Source organism: Phoenix dactylifera, chromosome 5 (genome assembly GCF_051530095.1).
Source record: "Phoenix dactylifera cultivar Ajwa chromosome 5, Ajwa_hap1_PhDact_Kaust_v1.1, whole genome shotgun sequence".
NCBI classification, from domain to species: Eukaryota; Viridiplantae; Streptophyta; class Magnoliopsida; order Arecales; family Arecaceae; genus Phoenix; species Phoenix dactylifera.
In genome coordinates this window covers 22,215,098-22,231,317 of record NC_143194.1, presented here as the reverse complement: position 1 = coordinate 22,231,317, position 16,220 = coordinate 22,215,098, and the positions used below count along the sequence as shown (strand labels likewise).

Genomic DNA, 16,220 nt, shown 5'->3' with positions numbered 1-16,220 from the left:
AATTACCATCCCTATTAAAATATCTGTATCTACTAATTATTTTCTAATCTATGATTAACAAATTGGATGTGCGATTGGTGAAGCCGGGAACGGCTTCAAGCTGAGCTAAGGAGATTGTTTTTTCCCCCCTTCTTTAGGGCTATTTAGATATTCATGTAGAAATATTCAATAGAAATCAAGTGATCAGTTCTTCCGACCCGTATTTTAAGAATTCATCAAAAATTCAATCTAAATCTCAGATCATGGATCCATTGTGTTGAGAATCATTACTTATCTAACTTATGCTAAGATTCTATTTCTAGTTTTTTTTATTACAATACTTATCTTTTAGTAGTTATGAAGTCTTATCTTTTTAGTGGTGATAGTTATCATTATTCTTTAATAGTGATCAAGCCTTATCTTTTAGCGGATGGTAGTTATCCTTATCCTTTAATAGTGATCAAGCCTTATCTTTTAGTAGGTGATAGTTATCCTTTTAGTGGGTAATAGTTATCATTATTTTTTAGTAGTCTTATGTTTTAGTTAGTGTTGAATTTGAGTAGGAATTAAATATCCCACCCATTGATGCTCTATTTAAAAAGATGCTTTATTTAAAATAATCATTGGTGTCTCCTTTAGTGTGGCATGAGAAAAGAGAGAAGGAGAGGGTGAGAGTTGTCCTTCTTGGTGAGGAGTGAGAGAGAGCACTTAGTGTATCACAATTTTCTAATAAAATATTTTTTTCTCTCTCCTAATTAATTTTCTTCTAGATTCTCTTATATATTTTTTTGTTTGGTATTTATTCTAGATCTTGGACCAGCACGGTCGATCTATTCCACACAACGTGCTATTCTACATAGTATCAAAGCGAGGTTGGAGAGTGGTTTGTAGCTTCGATCAGATTTATTTGAAGCACAGTTTTTGGAGCGGCGACTTGATTGTTGGTAGTTCGTGTGCTCTTAGCTCGGCGTGAATGAAGACTTTTCGATAATTCGATAGACAATAGTGCAAGTGTGTGGACTCTTGTTTTAATGATTCCAGAGGTGAATCATCATGGTTGATGCTACTATCTTTTCTCTTAATAGGTTCAACATGCTTGACTTCATCAAAATCAATATGGCCGCTTTCGCTACGACCGCTTCTGTCAATAAGTTGAATAACATTTATTTTCTAATTAGGCTATTGTCAAGTCTTATTTGAAAGGACAAGATTTATGAGATATCTTGGATGAGTTAAAAACGATGCCAACAGAGACGTCCAACGATGATGTTGCGAGAAAAAAGTAGAAAGTAGAATCTGAAATCTAGAAAGGTGATGTGGATTATTCAAGTTTTAGTTGATAGAAAAAATTATCTCCATATTCAGGATATACAAGAGACAAAGAAAGTATGGGATATTCTTGCGGTCGTCTACTCAAATTCAAGTAAGCCGAGACATCTTAAACATAAGTTGCATGAAGAGTAGATTCTAGTTCCATGCTTCCCTAGAAATCTGGATGATCAAGAACAAAATTGGTTTAAAAATAGAAATTTGAATCAGGAAAAGTTTGATTAGTTAGAGATTGGTTCAAGTTTTGAAAACTTAGAGCAAAGCAAAATTGATCAGTCTGAGGGTCAGTCAGATCTAGAAGAGAATCTAGAGCAGAGGGAGCTTGATTATATGGATGTTGTATTAAGTTCAGAAGAGATCATGACTGAAGTTGCTCAAGAAGAGTCAAAGGATGGTATAGTTGATCTGTCTCTAAAGATCCATACTGAGAAATCAAATAATATAGAAGAGTTTTGTGTCGAAGCTATCCAAGATATGGATATTTAGTTAGCCATGAGATTGAAAAACTGACTAATTTTGAAGTAGTTTTAGTGATCAAGTAGGAAGAAGACATACTTGGTGGAGATGATTCATGTTATGCCTTGGTAGTTGACAAGATTTTTAGTGTACCAATTGATTTTAAAGCTACTCCAAAGTTCGAGCTATCAGAAGACTTTATACATGAGGATTTGATTTCATGTGTAAAATCCAATTGTATGAAGATACTTGAAGCTGCTCAAGTGGACATATATGAATACAACCAAGCTTTACTGCTGGTATTATAGTTGTGCAGGTAACAAGCAATGCTTTGGTAAGTAGTCATTATAACGGGCAACCTGATACTCATTCGAATAAGCTGGATGCTTGGAATCTCGACATTATGACCGTAGAGTCAACGCTAAGGAAAAGTGTTGTAGAACATCATCAATTTCAACATATGCATCGACAAGGATGAGCCATCAAAGGAGTTATCGCTCGAGACAATGAAGAAGTTCTACTATTCAGTTATTGGTTTGACAAGTTATTACATATTGTTACTGCGACAATGCTGGCAATAGCTGCTATGACGTTTCATGACATCGACAACATCAATGTTGTCAACATGGACTTTGCAAAGGGGGAATGTTGAGAATCATTACTTATTCTAGATTCTACTCCTAGTTTTGTTCTACTAGAATATTTATCCTTTAGTAATTATCAAGTCTTATCTTTTAGTGGGTGATAGTTATCTTTTAGTAGTGACACTACAGGAAAAAGAGCAATACCGACGTATACATACCAACACTAGGTAGAAGCATCGGTAATTTTAGCTCTAGCGCCAAAATTTGCCAATGCTTCTTAATTGCATCGGCAGGATAAAGTGTAAGATGATATTTTTAAAAGCGTCGTCGGAGGCCAGAAGAGTAGGTTGGTGGTACGTGGGAGATGACGCTTAAAAGCATCGTCAGAGTCCCCACGACGCCCTACCAAGTCTCCTTATAAAACCCCCACTCCCCCAGCAAGGGAAATCTTGCCGCTCAGAGAGAGAGAGAGAGAGAGAGAGAGGAGGATGGAAACCCTAGCCCCAGATCCCGCCGTCTTCGAGGCCACGAAGGCGATCCACACCCCAAAGGCCGATCCCGACGGCGAGGAGCACCCCAGAAGCTCAGATTAGGGATGAGCTTCCTCAACCGTCTCTTCGCTTCTTTTTTGTTGGTAAATTTTGTAAATTTGTAAACGGAAAAGAAACATCCTCAGATTGAGGATGTAATTAAGGGGTTGTAAATTTGCAAATGGAACCCAGATGGATTTGGGGATGGGGTTAAGGGATCTTTTGTAGTTTATTATAATTTGTAAAAGAAATATAGATTATATGTAATTTATCAAAAAAATATTATTAGGTTTCCAACTTGAATTTTTTGAGTTTATAAGCGTCTAGGCTTGAATTTCCCGAGCATGATTAGGTAATTCTCTTCACTTCTTCATCGACAACAGAATTCTTGAAAGCATTTTATTTGTGCGGTTGTTTGGCAAATGCCGATGCTTATTAGCGTTGGTGGACTCCAAAATAGGCCGATGCTTATAAGCGTCGGTATAACTTCTGTTTTTTGTCGACGTTTTTTCAAAGTGTTGGCAAAAAAAATTTCCACCCCCACCTACCTTATGCTTTTGCGACGCTTTGAAATGCATCAACGCCAAAATTACCGACGCTTATAAGCATCGGTAGAGGCTCTAAAAAACGCCGAAAAAACTTTTTTTTAATGGTGTGATCAAGTCTTATCTTTTAGTGGGTGATAGTTATTCTTATCTTTTAGTAGTAATCAAGTCTTCTTTTTGGTGGGTGATGAATTTGAGTAGGAATCAAACATCTTATCTATTGATGCTCTATTTAAAATAGAGGGGTTGGTGTCTCCTTTAGGGTGGCATGAGATGTTGGAATATTTTAAAATTCTAAGTCTTCCCTTCTTTGTCTTTTGTCTAGTGTACTTTTTTTAGTCCCATATTGGAAAGAGATAAAACTCAAAAGGTCTTTATGTAGTCTTCAACCTTTTAACTTGGCAAAGCAAAAAAAGTAAGTAGCCCACGCGCGTATGAGCCCAATGGAGGTTTAAGCCAAAATTGGCGGATCCGATTCGGAAATATGTTAATCGGGCGCGTTGCGCTCGATCATCGCGCGCAAGGGGGGACCCCTCCTGTGCGGGAGTTGGGCTTGAGCCTGATTTGTTTTTGTGTCTCTTGGTAAAACATCGTGTCTTTAAATAAACACCTCTTTCTTCTCATTTTAATATAAGCAAATCTTATCTTCCTTCTCTTTATACTCTCTCTGTTTTCTGTTTTCCTGAGCGGTTCTGGGCTATTCAATAGTATCGCTACATTTGCAAGTTTACGCTTGGAGTGACCCGGCTGTTGTATCCTGGAGGATAAGCCGCCATTACTTGCTACATCGAGATCATTCTCAGAGGGGTGCGATCTATTCTTAAGGACAGTGAAATCAAGCCTCAACCGATAAGTTCTTCTTCTTTCCATCTGTTATTTTCGTAACAATCTTAAGAATAGATTACTATGGATTCTGCTATGATTACTGCTAGATCAATACATGATACTTCTAAAATTGAGAGTTTCAATGGCATGCATTTTAAGAGATGGCAAGAACGTGTTTATTCTGCATTAGATATGCTTAATTTTGCTTGGTATTTAAATCAGTCAAAACCGATAGAAGCGTCTGAAGATTTTGACACTAAACTCAAAGAATGGGAACATGGAAATAAAGTCTGTAGGCACACAATTCTGAGTACACTGTCTAATGAACTTTTTGATGTCTACTGTTCGTACAAAGAAGCTGCAGAAATTTGGAAGAATCTGAATAAAAAATGTTTTAGAAGATGCTGGAGTACAGAAATATGCTACAGAAAATTTTCTGCACTTTCAAATGTCCGAGGATAGGAAATTTTTTTTCTGTTCTTATTATTTTTATTCCAATATTTTTTTTTAATAAATTTTTTGTTTGGTGTTTGTGCTAGATTTTGGGCCAGCACGGTTAATCTACTCTGCGTAGTATATCGTTCTACACATTGATCTAAAAAAAAAAATTATTGAGATCTTTCTACTATTCCTAATTGAAAGGTATTCTATAGGCTGCGCTTAAATGGAATTCCCAGTTCACTAATCTTGGAAGAGTTCAGCCTCTACCTTGCAAGTGATCCTTTGGTGTTCGTGTCACTATTAAACCCGGCTGTTTCGATTTGCATGTAGCTTGTGCATTTTGTTTCCTTATATAATTTAGGAGCTTCTTTTTTGCTTTTTATATTTGTTTTCTTTGTGCAAAGGGTTTTAATTAACTCATCATCCGTAGCAACCACAGCAATCTCATGGATCATGATTGCGCAGTAAGTATGACATACCGGGGGCAGGGTAATGTCTGTGCAAGGTTGCGCAAGAACGGATAACTTTTTTATTTATAATATACATACGCACCATTCATAGAGTAACCTACGTGCATTTCCAGTTATTTTTTTTTGTGCCGCAGTTACATTAATTGCCGAGTTCTTTAACTTAAAAACCTTACTAATATAATGATTTGCCAAAAACTTGAATCAGAATTTACATATACTAAAAATTGGTTAGCTGTTCTGCTGATTTGTTTTCATTCGATTAGCACTGTTTGAACCCAAAAGGGTGGAGACTAATGCAAGTTCCTGTAGAAGGGCATTCCTGATTCTTCAATACGTTCAAAAGACGAAACAAAATGCTTACTCACGAATTAATCTTTCTTTCTCAAGAAAAAAATTGACAAAATGACTCCATCATTTCTCTTCACCCATGTTACTGACATTCGATAGAGTACCCTTCGTTTTCTTTTTGGTACAAAAGATTACACTTCTTTAATAACTTGTTCAATGCCTAAGTGGTAGCACTTAGCTACCAAAATGGACTTTGGGTCCATTTTGTAGGGTAACTTAATGTGGTTATGAAAATATTATTGTCAGCCTTTTTTTTTTTCCTTCGAAAAGGGGGAAATAAGAACATTGAAAGAGACATTACAAATATGAATATAAGAGTATAGCTCACTTTTTTTTTTCTAAGGAAAATTATATAACCAATTCTTTTAATAGAAAAGGAAAAACTAGTTTGCAAACCGTATTTATAAATTATATTTATAGTTTGTTATTTGATGAAGTAGAATTTATAATTATATTAGTTTTATTAACTTTGTCTTAATTCTGATTTTCATCACCATGCATCTATCTATGATTAGGGGTGACATTTACTCTGTTTATTAGGTACCTAACCTAATCTGACCTTACTCTAATGAGGTGGGTTTGACCCGACCTATTTAGAGTTAGCAACGGGTACAGATCTTGATTCCAAAACTTGTAGTAAAATAGTAAAACCTGGTACGGACTCAATTGGAATATTTACCCCGCTTCTTTGCTCTTATGCTTCAGTCACTCCACTAATTCATTTTATGACTCCCATCATATTGTCGTCCCCTCTTTTTCTAATTCCAAACCCTAGCTGCAGAGCCAACTCGCCACTCCTCATCTATGCACATATTTTTATCCACCCACTCGTTATCCTTTATTTTTTATCACCACATATTATGATCATGTATTCATCCTATGACTTTCTAAAGAATAATATTTTTATTTATTGTACTTCTATTATTTTTTAAAATTTAGTTTATTATGTTTTATATCTTAAATTTATTTTATTTAATATTATGTGAAGTAATAATGGTTATTTTTTATTTTTTTAGTTGTCTGATTTGTTCGTAAAAAAAATTAATTTCCACAATTCTATTCGGTCAGACCTGTCCAACCTACCTCATCCCTCCTTAAGATGGATAAAGAGTCAGTATGGGTACATGGTCCCAAATTGTGGAGTGAGTACGAGTGAGGCTTATTTGACCCATGCCCGGTCTATTGCCATCCCTATCTATACTAAGGACCCAAACTCCGTATAAGTTTACTTTAGCATACTCCCAGACCATTTGGCCCATGGTGTGATTTGCTGGTTGGTTTAATTTATGAATAACTAATCTTATTGAGTCTTATGCCATGCCGGCAATGCAGGGGAAAGTTTTAGCAGCAGGATTGGGCTTTGCATGATTTTTCTAAATAAAGTTCTTCTAGGCATCACTGCCTTTATTTCATGCCCATTTATTTAGGTTACGTGATCAAATCATTTTGATGTGAAAGGAGGCCTTGCCTAGGACCTTGCGTTCCACCGCATTAATGCCCAAATTTTAAGATTCAACAAGAAAGAAAAAGACATATCAATATTGAGGTAATTATATTGCTTTTCTTCCTTTTGTCCACCTTTCCTGCATCAACATAGGTTTGTTTTGGGAACAATCCTCAGTATTGAAGTTTCTTATTATCCTTTATGCTACAAATGTCTTGTATTTTGATAATTATATTGTAGATACCTCAACAAGGAAATGAATCTAAGAATTCTTATGTACAAGAATGGGTCCTTTCAATAATTGAGATTTTTTTGGGACATAAAGGCTGGCCAATGATCATGTTCTTTGCTCAGTATATTCTTCTTGATTCTCTTTCAGAAACTTTTCAGGAGAAAGAGAGAATGCTCGTGCCAACATTAAGCTAAATTTATATATTTCACTTTGATCAATGGAATCTCAACTTCCATCAATTATTTAGCTTCTCTTGCGTTTGTTCTGTTCACCGAGCTGACTGCTTATCTCATGATTTCTTTAGTTTTTGCTCATTTTAATGGCGGGATCGTGACATCAAGATGTAAAAGAGGACTTTAAACAATGCATTCAGATCAGGATTCCTTCACATGTGCTGCTTAAATGAATTCGAGAAATAATCACCTTTTAAACACCCTCCATTCTTTTATTTTTTTCCTGCAGTCTTTTGGTATTCATTCAAATAAAAATACAATGGACCAATTGACGTATCAGACAATCAAGAATATTTGCAGGTTTGGACGGTTCGGACTTTTCTTGGAGACCATGAGGACCAAACATGTTTGTTAATGTAATGTGTCGTACCGCTTCTCAAGTATAGCCCCATAATTTTGAAAATCATTGCACCTGGTTTGTGTTTGATTGACAGGCTTTTTGTGGTCCCTTGCGAGCTAGTGAAATAATAGACACCCCAATAATTGGCTAAGGGTGGTAGTTGCATAATGAGATGTGTAACTACTCTTTTTTCTAGGGAAGTGATGGTGTCTACCTTCTAACATTTTTTGAGTAGCTCTTAAATTATCATATTATGGATGTAATGAGCAAATTATTATTTTAATTTTTAAAAATTAGATCTATTTCTTTAATAGTTGTCTTAATAATGATGAGACAATCTTGGGTTATCAATATATCTAAGATTTATTACATGGAAGTATACGCACATGGTAGGTGAGAGCAGGTAATTAGTGGAAGAGAGAGGGATTTTTTAATTTAAGGAAGCTTTCAAATTGACAATCCTATAAAATCCACAAATATGGTAAATCATATTATAAGAGGAACATTGAATCCTTATTTTTTGGAACTATATGATTTAGATGCTCCTAAAATTGTCAATCATGTTGGGTCAGATTATATACGGGTCGGATCCGAAAATTTCAAATTTGAACATAATTTATTTATTAAACAAATTTATATTTGAAATCTGAACATGCTATGTTTAATAAGTAGGCTAACTTGATCCGATCTGCTTAACTTATTTAATAAGCAGGTCTGGTCCAGTCCAGCAGCAAATCTATTTAACCTACTATAAAAAATGGTTAACTTCTTAATCTATTCGTGACATGTATGCAACCAACACTTGCTTAGTGCTAAAAAAAAAAAGATGAACAGCAACACAAATGTGCCAAACAGGTTACATAGTTAAATATTTTTGATATAGGATAATTAGGTTATAAACGTATTTAGCAGGTAAATAGGTTTGCTACTGGACTTGACTTGATATGATTGATTTATTAAATAAGTTAGCCGGTCGGGTTGGATTATGTACTTATTAAATATAAAGAGTTTACCTTTCAAATCCCAATCTATTTAATAAATAGCTCATATTTAGATTTAGATTTGAGAATTTATGACTCGGCAACCGCCCAACACAATTGCCAACCCTAGATTCACCTACTCTCCATATTACTTAACCAAATAGAGGAACCATAGCTGCAACTTTCATATGCAAGCCAAATAGAGACGTGACTACATCTACCAATACAGCTATTTAGAAATGCAGGTAACCAGACAACACTAGATCTAGAAAAAACAGAAATCAATTCTTTATCTAAGAAGGGAGAGGGGAGCGTTGTGCTCTAGGATGGTTGCCGCAACCGAGAGTACCGTGCCTCCGGCAGAGGAGCTCACCACCATTGGATTGGGGCTTGTGATCAAAGATTTATGCTTGGAGATTCCTATTGTCGCCAGATCCATGTCCATCATTGCCGGATCCATCATGATGAAATGCTGGCCTTTGCTAGATCTATGGTAGGGAGTTGCATTTACCAGGCTTGCGCCTCTCGTTGCTTGATATACGGTGGAGAAGCTTGATAGAGAAGGCTGGCTGGTCCAGGAGGACCTTTTCTTCTTCTTCTAGCCTTGCTCCCTATGGAGAAGGGTGGCTGAATCCATGGAGCAGACTAACCTCGAGGACCGTGGTTAACTCGTGGTCGGACCGATGACCCATGACCTCGCCATAATAGCGGGTCAAATGAGGTCAAGATATCTGTATCTCCTCTTTCGTTGCTCCCCTATTCTTTCTTTTGACCTATTTTTGCCTTGCCCTCCCCTATTTTTTTTTCTACTTTGATCTTCTCTGCTCTTGGTCTCCCATTCCTTCTTCCCGTTCTCTCTTCGGCCTGAAACGAATATCAGTCCTTGAGAAAGTGGCCCGGTGCAAGCATCGTTAATCGGTAGCACAAGAGCCGGCCATGACAGCAGGTCAAAATCGGGTCTGCAGGTCCAACGCAGATTATATCATACACTGATGGTCGATTTGTGAATCTCTATTGGATTAGGCTAAAAATTTTATAAAATTCATAAATTAAGTTGTCTATTAAGCACGACTCAGTATCAACCAAGTACCACCCAGTCCAAAAATTCTGTATTTTTTTTTCAACATTCTAAAGACTAAAATTTGATTTGAATTTAGAGGGACTTTTAGAAAATATAAGATAGAAGGACTAATAGGCTAGAGTTTTATAGAATTTTCAGTCTAATTTGATAAAAACATCCAAACAAATCTTGTGGGGTTACAAATGCATAAGCACGTGCATAGCACATGGCAATTTTGTACAAAAGGATGACCCGGCTGGCACGAGCTACCGTTTGATACCTGTTCACCTTCCATTTCTTTGGGCGGAGTCCATGGTAATGCTACTACCTCTACCCACCGCTATCACACCTCCATCCCTTCGGTCCTCCGCCGCGAATGCCGTTACGCTGTTCCCGGGGGGCACCCGTATCCGCCACTTCCCCCGCTCCCACTCCAGCAATGCTCCCACGTCCGACCAAATGCCCGACCGAGATCCCCCTGGTTGGGCCGCCCTGATACGGCGGCGCGCCCGCGACGGCCGGCCTGGCGAGGCCCTCGCGCTCTTCCGGGAGATGGTCGTCGAGCACCGTCACAAGCCGGACGACCTGTCCATCACCGTCGTCCTCGGCTGCTGCGCCTTGCTAGGCGCCGTCGGGTCCGGGAAGGAGGTGCACGGTTTCATGGTCCGAGACTCTGGAGATAAAGTTCGCGACGCCTCCTCCGAGAGCTCTCTTGTTAGGTTCTACGCCAAGTGCGGCCTCCTCTCAAGAGCCCGAGAGGTGTTCGATCGTATGCCCGAGAGGGACGTAGTTTCTTGGACCATCATGCTGCTGGCCTATGCCGATAGAGAGGAATGCCAGAGGGAAATGATGGATTTGTTTGTGGAGATGCTATGTGGCGGTGTCCTGCCGAATGGATATACTTTCACGGTGGTATTGAGTCGGGCTACGCTGGAGCAAGGAGAGCAGCTCCATGCCCACATTGTGAAGAGGAGTTGGGACTCGGATGCATTTGTTGGCAGTTCGCTGGTTGATTTATATGCTGAAAATGGGAACTTGGGGGGTGCCCAGTTGGTTTTTGATAGAATCGAGCACAAGGATGTGGTGTGCTATAATAGCTTGATATCGGGTTATGGTAGAGTGGGGTTCGTAGGGGGCCTGTTCTCTCTGTTTGAGGAAATGCTTTTGGTGGGGTTAGTGCCGAACCAGTCTAGTTTTGTTGCATTGCTTAGTGGGTGTACTAATTCTGGATTTATGAGTCCATCCAAGCAATTCCATGCTCAAGTTATAGTGAGGGGGTTGGAATCTGATCAGATGATTCAAGGCGTCATTGTTGATTTGTATGCAAAGTGTGGAGATTTGGAATTAGCCCGTGTTGCCTTTGATAGAATTGGCGTTACAAAGAATGTTGTTGTGTGGAATTCAATGATCGATGGATATGCAAAGCATGGCCGCACAGAGGAGGCTCTCCAGGTCTTTAGTTTGATGGAGTTGGCTTCGGTTCACCCGGATTACATTACTTTCATATGCCTCCTATCTGCTTGCAGCCACTCTGGGTTCGTTGATGAGGGTTGGAGATTGTTTTGTTTGATGCGTGAGGTCTATGGAATACCAGCTCAAAATGAGCATTACTGCTGCATGGTCGATCTCTTGGGACGGGCAGGGATGGTATGTGAAGCCTATGAGTTTATTTTAAGGAGTAAGTGTGGATTCCTAGCTTCAGTATGGGGAGCTCTACTGAGTTCATGTAGATTCTTGAAGAACGCTAGGATAGGAGAGATTGCTGCGCGGAGACTGTTTGAATTAGAGCCTAAATGCTCAGGATCATATGTTGCATTAGCTAGTATCTATTCAGCAATTGGGCAGTGGGGTGTTGCCGCTGCGGTCAGAGAACTTATGGATGTCAGAGGAATAAAGAAAGATCCTGGCTATAGTTGGATTGAAGTTGATGGCGTGGTGCACAAGTTTAGAGCAATGGAGGGACTAGGGGGCCACAACTTTATGAACGAAGTGTACATAATGTGCAATAGGCTAAATTTGTGTATTCATGATCATTATCACCTTGATATGTTATTTGATTTCGAAGACTACTACTATAGTAGCGAAACAAAGATCAAAATGAAGTAATAGTTCTGAGAGATTGGTTGGTTGATGGGATTAGTAGCGGGATGGAAGTGCGAGTACAGTGCCCCATATTTTGGTTGACAGTAAGGCCTGCAAACAAGCAGTTTAGGGAATTAAAATAGCTAAGCCAAAAATGGTCAATGCTTACAAGAATGAACAGATATTGATAATGAGTACTTTTGTCTCAGTGAGTTGGGTTGGTCAGATTACTACCTATGAATATGAATCTCGAAGGCAAGATCCCTTGCATGTGAACATAGTAGTTGCATTGGCACGCCCTCTTGGAAGAAGGGATGATTTTGTCCAAAGATGACAATCTTCACAGAAAGAGATGAGATCTTTTTGCAGGCGGCTATGAGGTCGAGAACCTCTAGAGAAATTCTTCTTTGAAGGACTGGTTATTTGACAAGTTCATCTGCAATATTTGCTATAGATAGAGAGAACTATTGCAAGTCACTCCATCAGGTAAATACAGCGATTAAACTGAGTTTCACACATTCAACTCAATATACTAGTTTAACTTGCCATGAGTTTCTCACATTGGTTCACAAATATAAATTCGAAGCATTGTAAATAGCACTACAGACAGAAGTGGGAAGTCCTTCAGCATTATTCATGCCAGTTACGAAGCAGGATGTGGCGTCTCTGGAAGGTAACTATGTTCTGCAGCAGTTTCCTGGATTTGAACTAAAATTGAATTGCACAGAAGTATTCAGTGAAACATTGCAAGCGATACGATGGAGTTTATGAGGAATAATTTGCTGACTATTGATTATCCTGATGTATCGAGACTTGGTTGGCACCCCTCTCCACATGGGAGAGGTCCAGGATTTGAAACCAGGTTGTTGTATTCTATGATGAATTCTGTTCTGGAGTGTATTGGTGACCTACATGGTACACCAAGATGGTTGTGATATTCTTGTATGATAATAATTAGCACAATGGGCTCATGTTTTTGTGATATATACCACCAGCTTTAGTGGCTTTCTATCAAGGGTCGACTTTGTAACGTGCATAACAAAGATGCTGTTATCTTGTTGCATTGCAGGGAAGTTGGTACTCGGAGTAAGTTTTCTATTGATTATATGTATGTCACTTAGATTCATTCTTACCATTGTAGTTTTAAACAAATGGTATGATGTCATTCTCAACATGTATTAGTATACCTTCGTTTATTTCCAAATCAAGAATTAAAAAATAGCAGTATGGAGGTGTATCGGTCTTCCGTACCATCCTGTATCCCGATCATCGAGCCAGGTTGCATCCTAGTCGGTCCTTGACTATCTCTTCAGAATTTCAGTGGACCATCCGTTAAGATGCTAATTAAAAGCCCATACGGTACATGAATCCCGAGTCTATGAATTCGGGATTCGTGAAGTAAATGGGGAGGATGAACCCTAACTCCCCCCTCCTCCTGTAGCAGCCGCTGTGCTCACCAGCTCTCTTTCTCTCTCTCGCTCGCTCGCTCTGCTGTTAGAAGACAGCTCATTCTGTCTTATTTTTGTGTTGAAAAAATACAGTACCAGGATATTTAAATCCATGTTCCGAATGATCTAATTCTTGATTGTTCACAATCTAAGTACACATCTTGACTTAAAAATGTATGCCCCATATCATGCTTCAAGAATATTTGAAACTAGCTCGTCTACAATTGTTTCCAGAGTTGCACTAAATCTACGAGTTTATAGGTGAAAATTGCCTGCGTGTACCATGACATACTTTTTCTCCCTAGCATGAAGTGTATCATACATACACAAACTTGAATCGAAAGGACGTAAAAAAATTCAGCTAGAATAAGCTCGGAAAAGTTGCAGTTTCTTTTTGCTGCCTTGCTTTCATCAGAGTCTAGCATTTTTTTTTCTGATGTAGAAGGAAAGACAGGTTAATTGCTCCGAGGAAGTGCTTATTTGCCTTGATATCTTTCCCCAAAATCAGACTCCGTGTGCGCGCGCGCCGTTAGAAGACGGTTCATGAGTTGTATGACTTGCCATGTGTTAGTGTGACTCTTCCCCTCTAGTAGAAAGATAGAAATCCTGTTTGCTATGACAAATTGACAATGCATGCTATCTTCATTAATAGTACATGCACAATCTTTCTATCTGCTTGTTAATTTCTTGTGATATTGCAGTTGCACACTGTCTACTTGTAATAATCTGAAGGTTGTTAAAAATGGATTTTGAGTGGGAAAAGGGCTTCCCAGGAGGCAAAGGCATGCATGCAGGGCCATTTTCTCGTGCAAGCCGTATCTGGTATAGGATCTCCGCTCAATGCAGCAGAGAAACCAAGCTTCACGTGCCAGCCAAGGTGCCGTGTCCTCGTGCAACCCATATCTCTCCCTTGTCAACCACTTCCCTCGCATGCAGCTCGACAGCGAAATCTATGAGAACCACCCCATCCCTATGCGTTGCACCCAGCCCAAGCAACCACCACCCTTAAGTCATGCTCGCCAGATGTCACCCTTCTTACCCGGAATCCCGTGATAGATGATTGAGAGAATCCTTCTTTCCTTGTTCATGAACCCAATCCCGGCCAATCTCCCCTATATATTAACGGTATCACCTTGCTCCCTTCTCACCCCAACCACCATTCCCGATGGCCTCTCTCCATTCACCTAGAAGTACAACTCTTCCTCTCATTCTCCTGCTTCTTATCAGCTTTGTGAACCTTTGTCTTGGGTCCAGAAAGCTAAGTTCTTTATATCAACCACCCCCTACCATCCTAACATACCACGGAAGGGCCTTGCTCGAGGGACACATCCCCATCTCCATCCTATGGTATGGAAAATTCTCACCAGCCCAAAGGTCCATCATCTCTGACTTCCTCCTCTCACTCACTCCCACTCGCCACCACCTCCCCACCACCGCCGCCGCCGCCGCCACCACCACCCCAGCCCCATCCGTTTCCAAGTGGTGGACCACCGTGGACTCCTACGTCCAAGAGGCCGGGAAGAAAAATACCCATATCTTACTAACCAACCAACTGCTCGACGAAGACTACTCCATGGGCAAGTACCTCAGAAGGCCCCAAATCTCCGAGCTAGCGGGGAGGCTGGGCGTCATGAGGAGCGGCCTCGCGGTGGTGCTCACGGCCGAGGACGTGGCCGTGGAGGGCTTTTGCTCGAGCGCGTGCGGCCTCCATGCGTCTCGCCCCGCCGCCGGTGCCGGCGGGCGGGCGCGGGCGGCGTACATTTGGGTGGGGAACGCGGAGGGACAGTGCCCGGGGCAGTGCGCGTGGCCGTTCCACCGGCCGGTCTACGGGCCGCAGGGGCCGGCGCTGGGGCCGCCCAACGGGGACGTGGGGGCGGACGGGATGGTGATCAACCTGGCGACGCTGGTAGCGGGGGCGGTGACGAACCCCTTCGGCGGGGGTTTCTTCCAGGGAAACGCGGCGGCACCGGTGGAGGTGGCGGGGGCGTGCCCCGGGGTGTATGGGAGGGGGGCGTACCCGGGTTACGCGGGTCAGCTGAGGGTGGACCCGGCCACCGGAGGGAGCTACAATGTGGTGGGGGTGAACGGAAGGAAGTATCTGGTGCCGGCCTTGTTGGACCCTGTCAGCCATTCGTGCGTTCCAATGGTTTGATTTGGATGGGTCCACAGGGTACCTTGTGGTTCGAGGCCTAGTGAGTTTGTACATGTTTGTACAAATTATGGCAGTGTTTGCAGAATGTTAAATAAGTTGTAGTTTGGATTGGTTTTAATTATGATTGTATGTTGGAGTTGGAAAAGTGATGAAAGCTGTAGAATCATTGGCTTGGCGTGCAATCCAAGTTTAGTCCTACGTCTTTGGCCCAATTCAAACTCATTTAAGTTAATATGTCAGGCACGATGGGTATATGGTATTGCTTCTGATAGAATTACCATCAAACTCGTCTTATTGTACATAAATTATACCTAATGTCACCAGAGGTGTTGTCTGAGACTTGCACGATTCATGGAATGTTGGGTTTGGAATGAGTAGGAAGGAAGTTAGGTTCCAGCCTAATCGCTTAACCAATTTCATTTGTCTTATTTTGCAGAAATTACATCTAATGTTGTCAGAGGCGTCGTTTGAGACCGCACATTTCATGGAATGTTGGGTTTGGATTCATAGAAAGGAAGTCAATTTCAAGTCTAATTGCTAGACCCATTCATTTCTTCCCATTGTAAATTTTTGGTGATCAACTGAGTTCCTTAAAATTCTTATTTTATGTTAATAGTATTTATGATGCCAGGCATGGCCCGTGCAAACACTGTCGTGGCCTGAAAATTCTAGAAGCTAAGGCTTCATTATTATCATTTTTATCTCTAGTTTTATATTTTTCTACTTTTCATATCTTTATAAA

The 16,220-nt window shown here is 40.3% G+C and overlaps 2 protein-coding genes across 2 annotated transcripts; both read left to right on the top strand.

Annotated features, from left to right (window-relative positions):
• Window positions 1-9,415: 9,415 nt before the first annotated feature.
• LOC103717981 (pentatricopeptide repeat-containing protein At5g04780, mitochondrial-like) lies at window positions 9,416-13,007 on the top strand. Its single transcript, XM_008806577.4, has one exon. The coding sequence runs from the start codon at window positions 10,109-10,111 to the stop codon at window positions 11,900-11,902; it is 1,794 nt and encodes a 597-aa protein (XP_008804799.1). The 5' UTR covers window positions 9,416-10,108; the 3' UTR covers window positions 11,903-13,007.
• A 1,470-nt stretch (window positions 13,008-14,477) lies between these two features.
• LOC103717957 (protein PHOSPHATE-INDUCED 1-like) lies at window positions 14,478-15,676 on the top strand. Its single transcript, XM_008806541.5, has one exon. It carries the CDS (start codon window positions 14,492-14,494, stop codon window positions 15,476-15,478), a length of 987 nt encoding a protein of 328 aa, XP_008804763.1. The 5' UTR covers window positions 14,478-14,491; the 3' UTR covers window positions 15,479-15,676.
• The last annotated feature ends 544 nt before the right edge of the window (window positions 15,677-16,220 follow it).

Coding starts and splice junctions, on each gene's coding strand:
- LOC103717981 (XM_008806577.4), top strand. CDS start 10,109: ATGGTAATGCTACTACCTCTACCCACCGCTATCACACCTCCATCCCTT.
- LOC103717957 (XM_008806541.5), top strand. CDS start 14,492: ATGGCCTCTCTCCATTCACCTAGAAGTACAACTCTTCCTCTCATTCTC.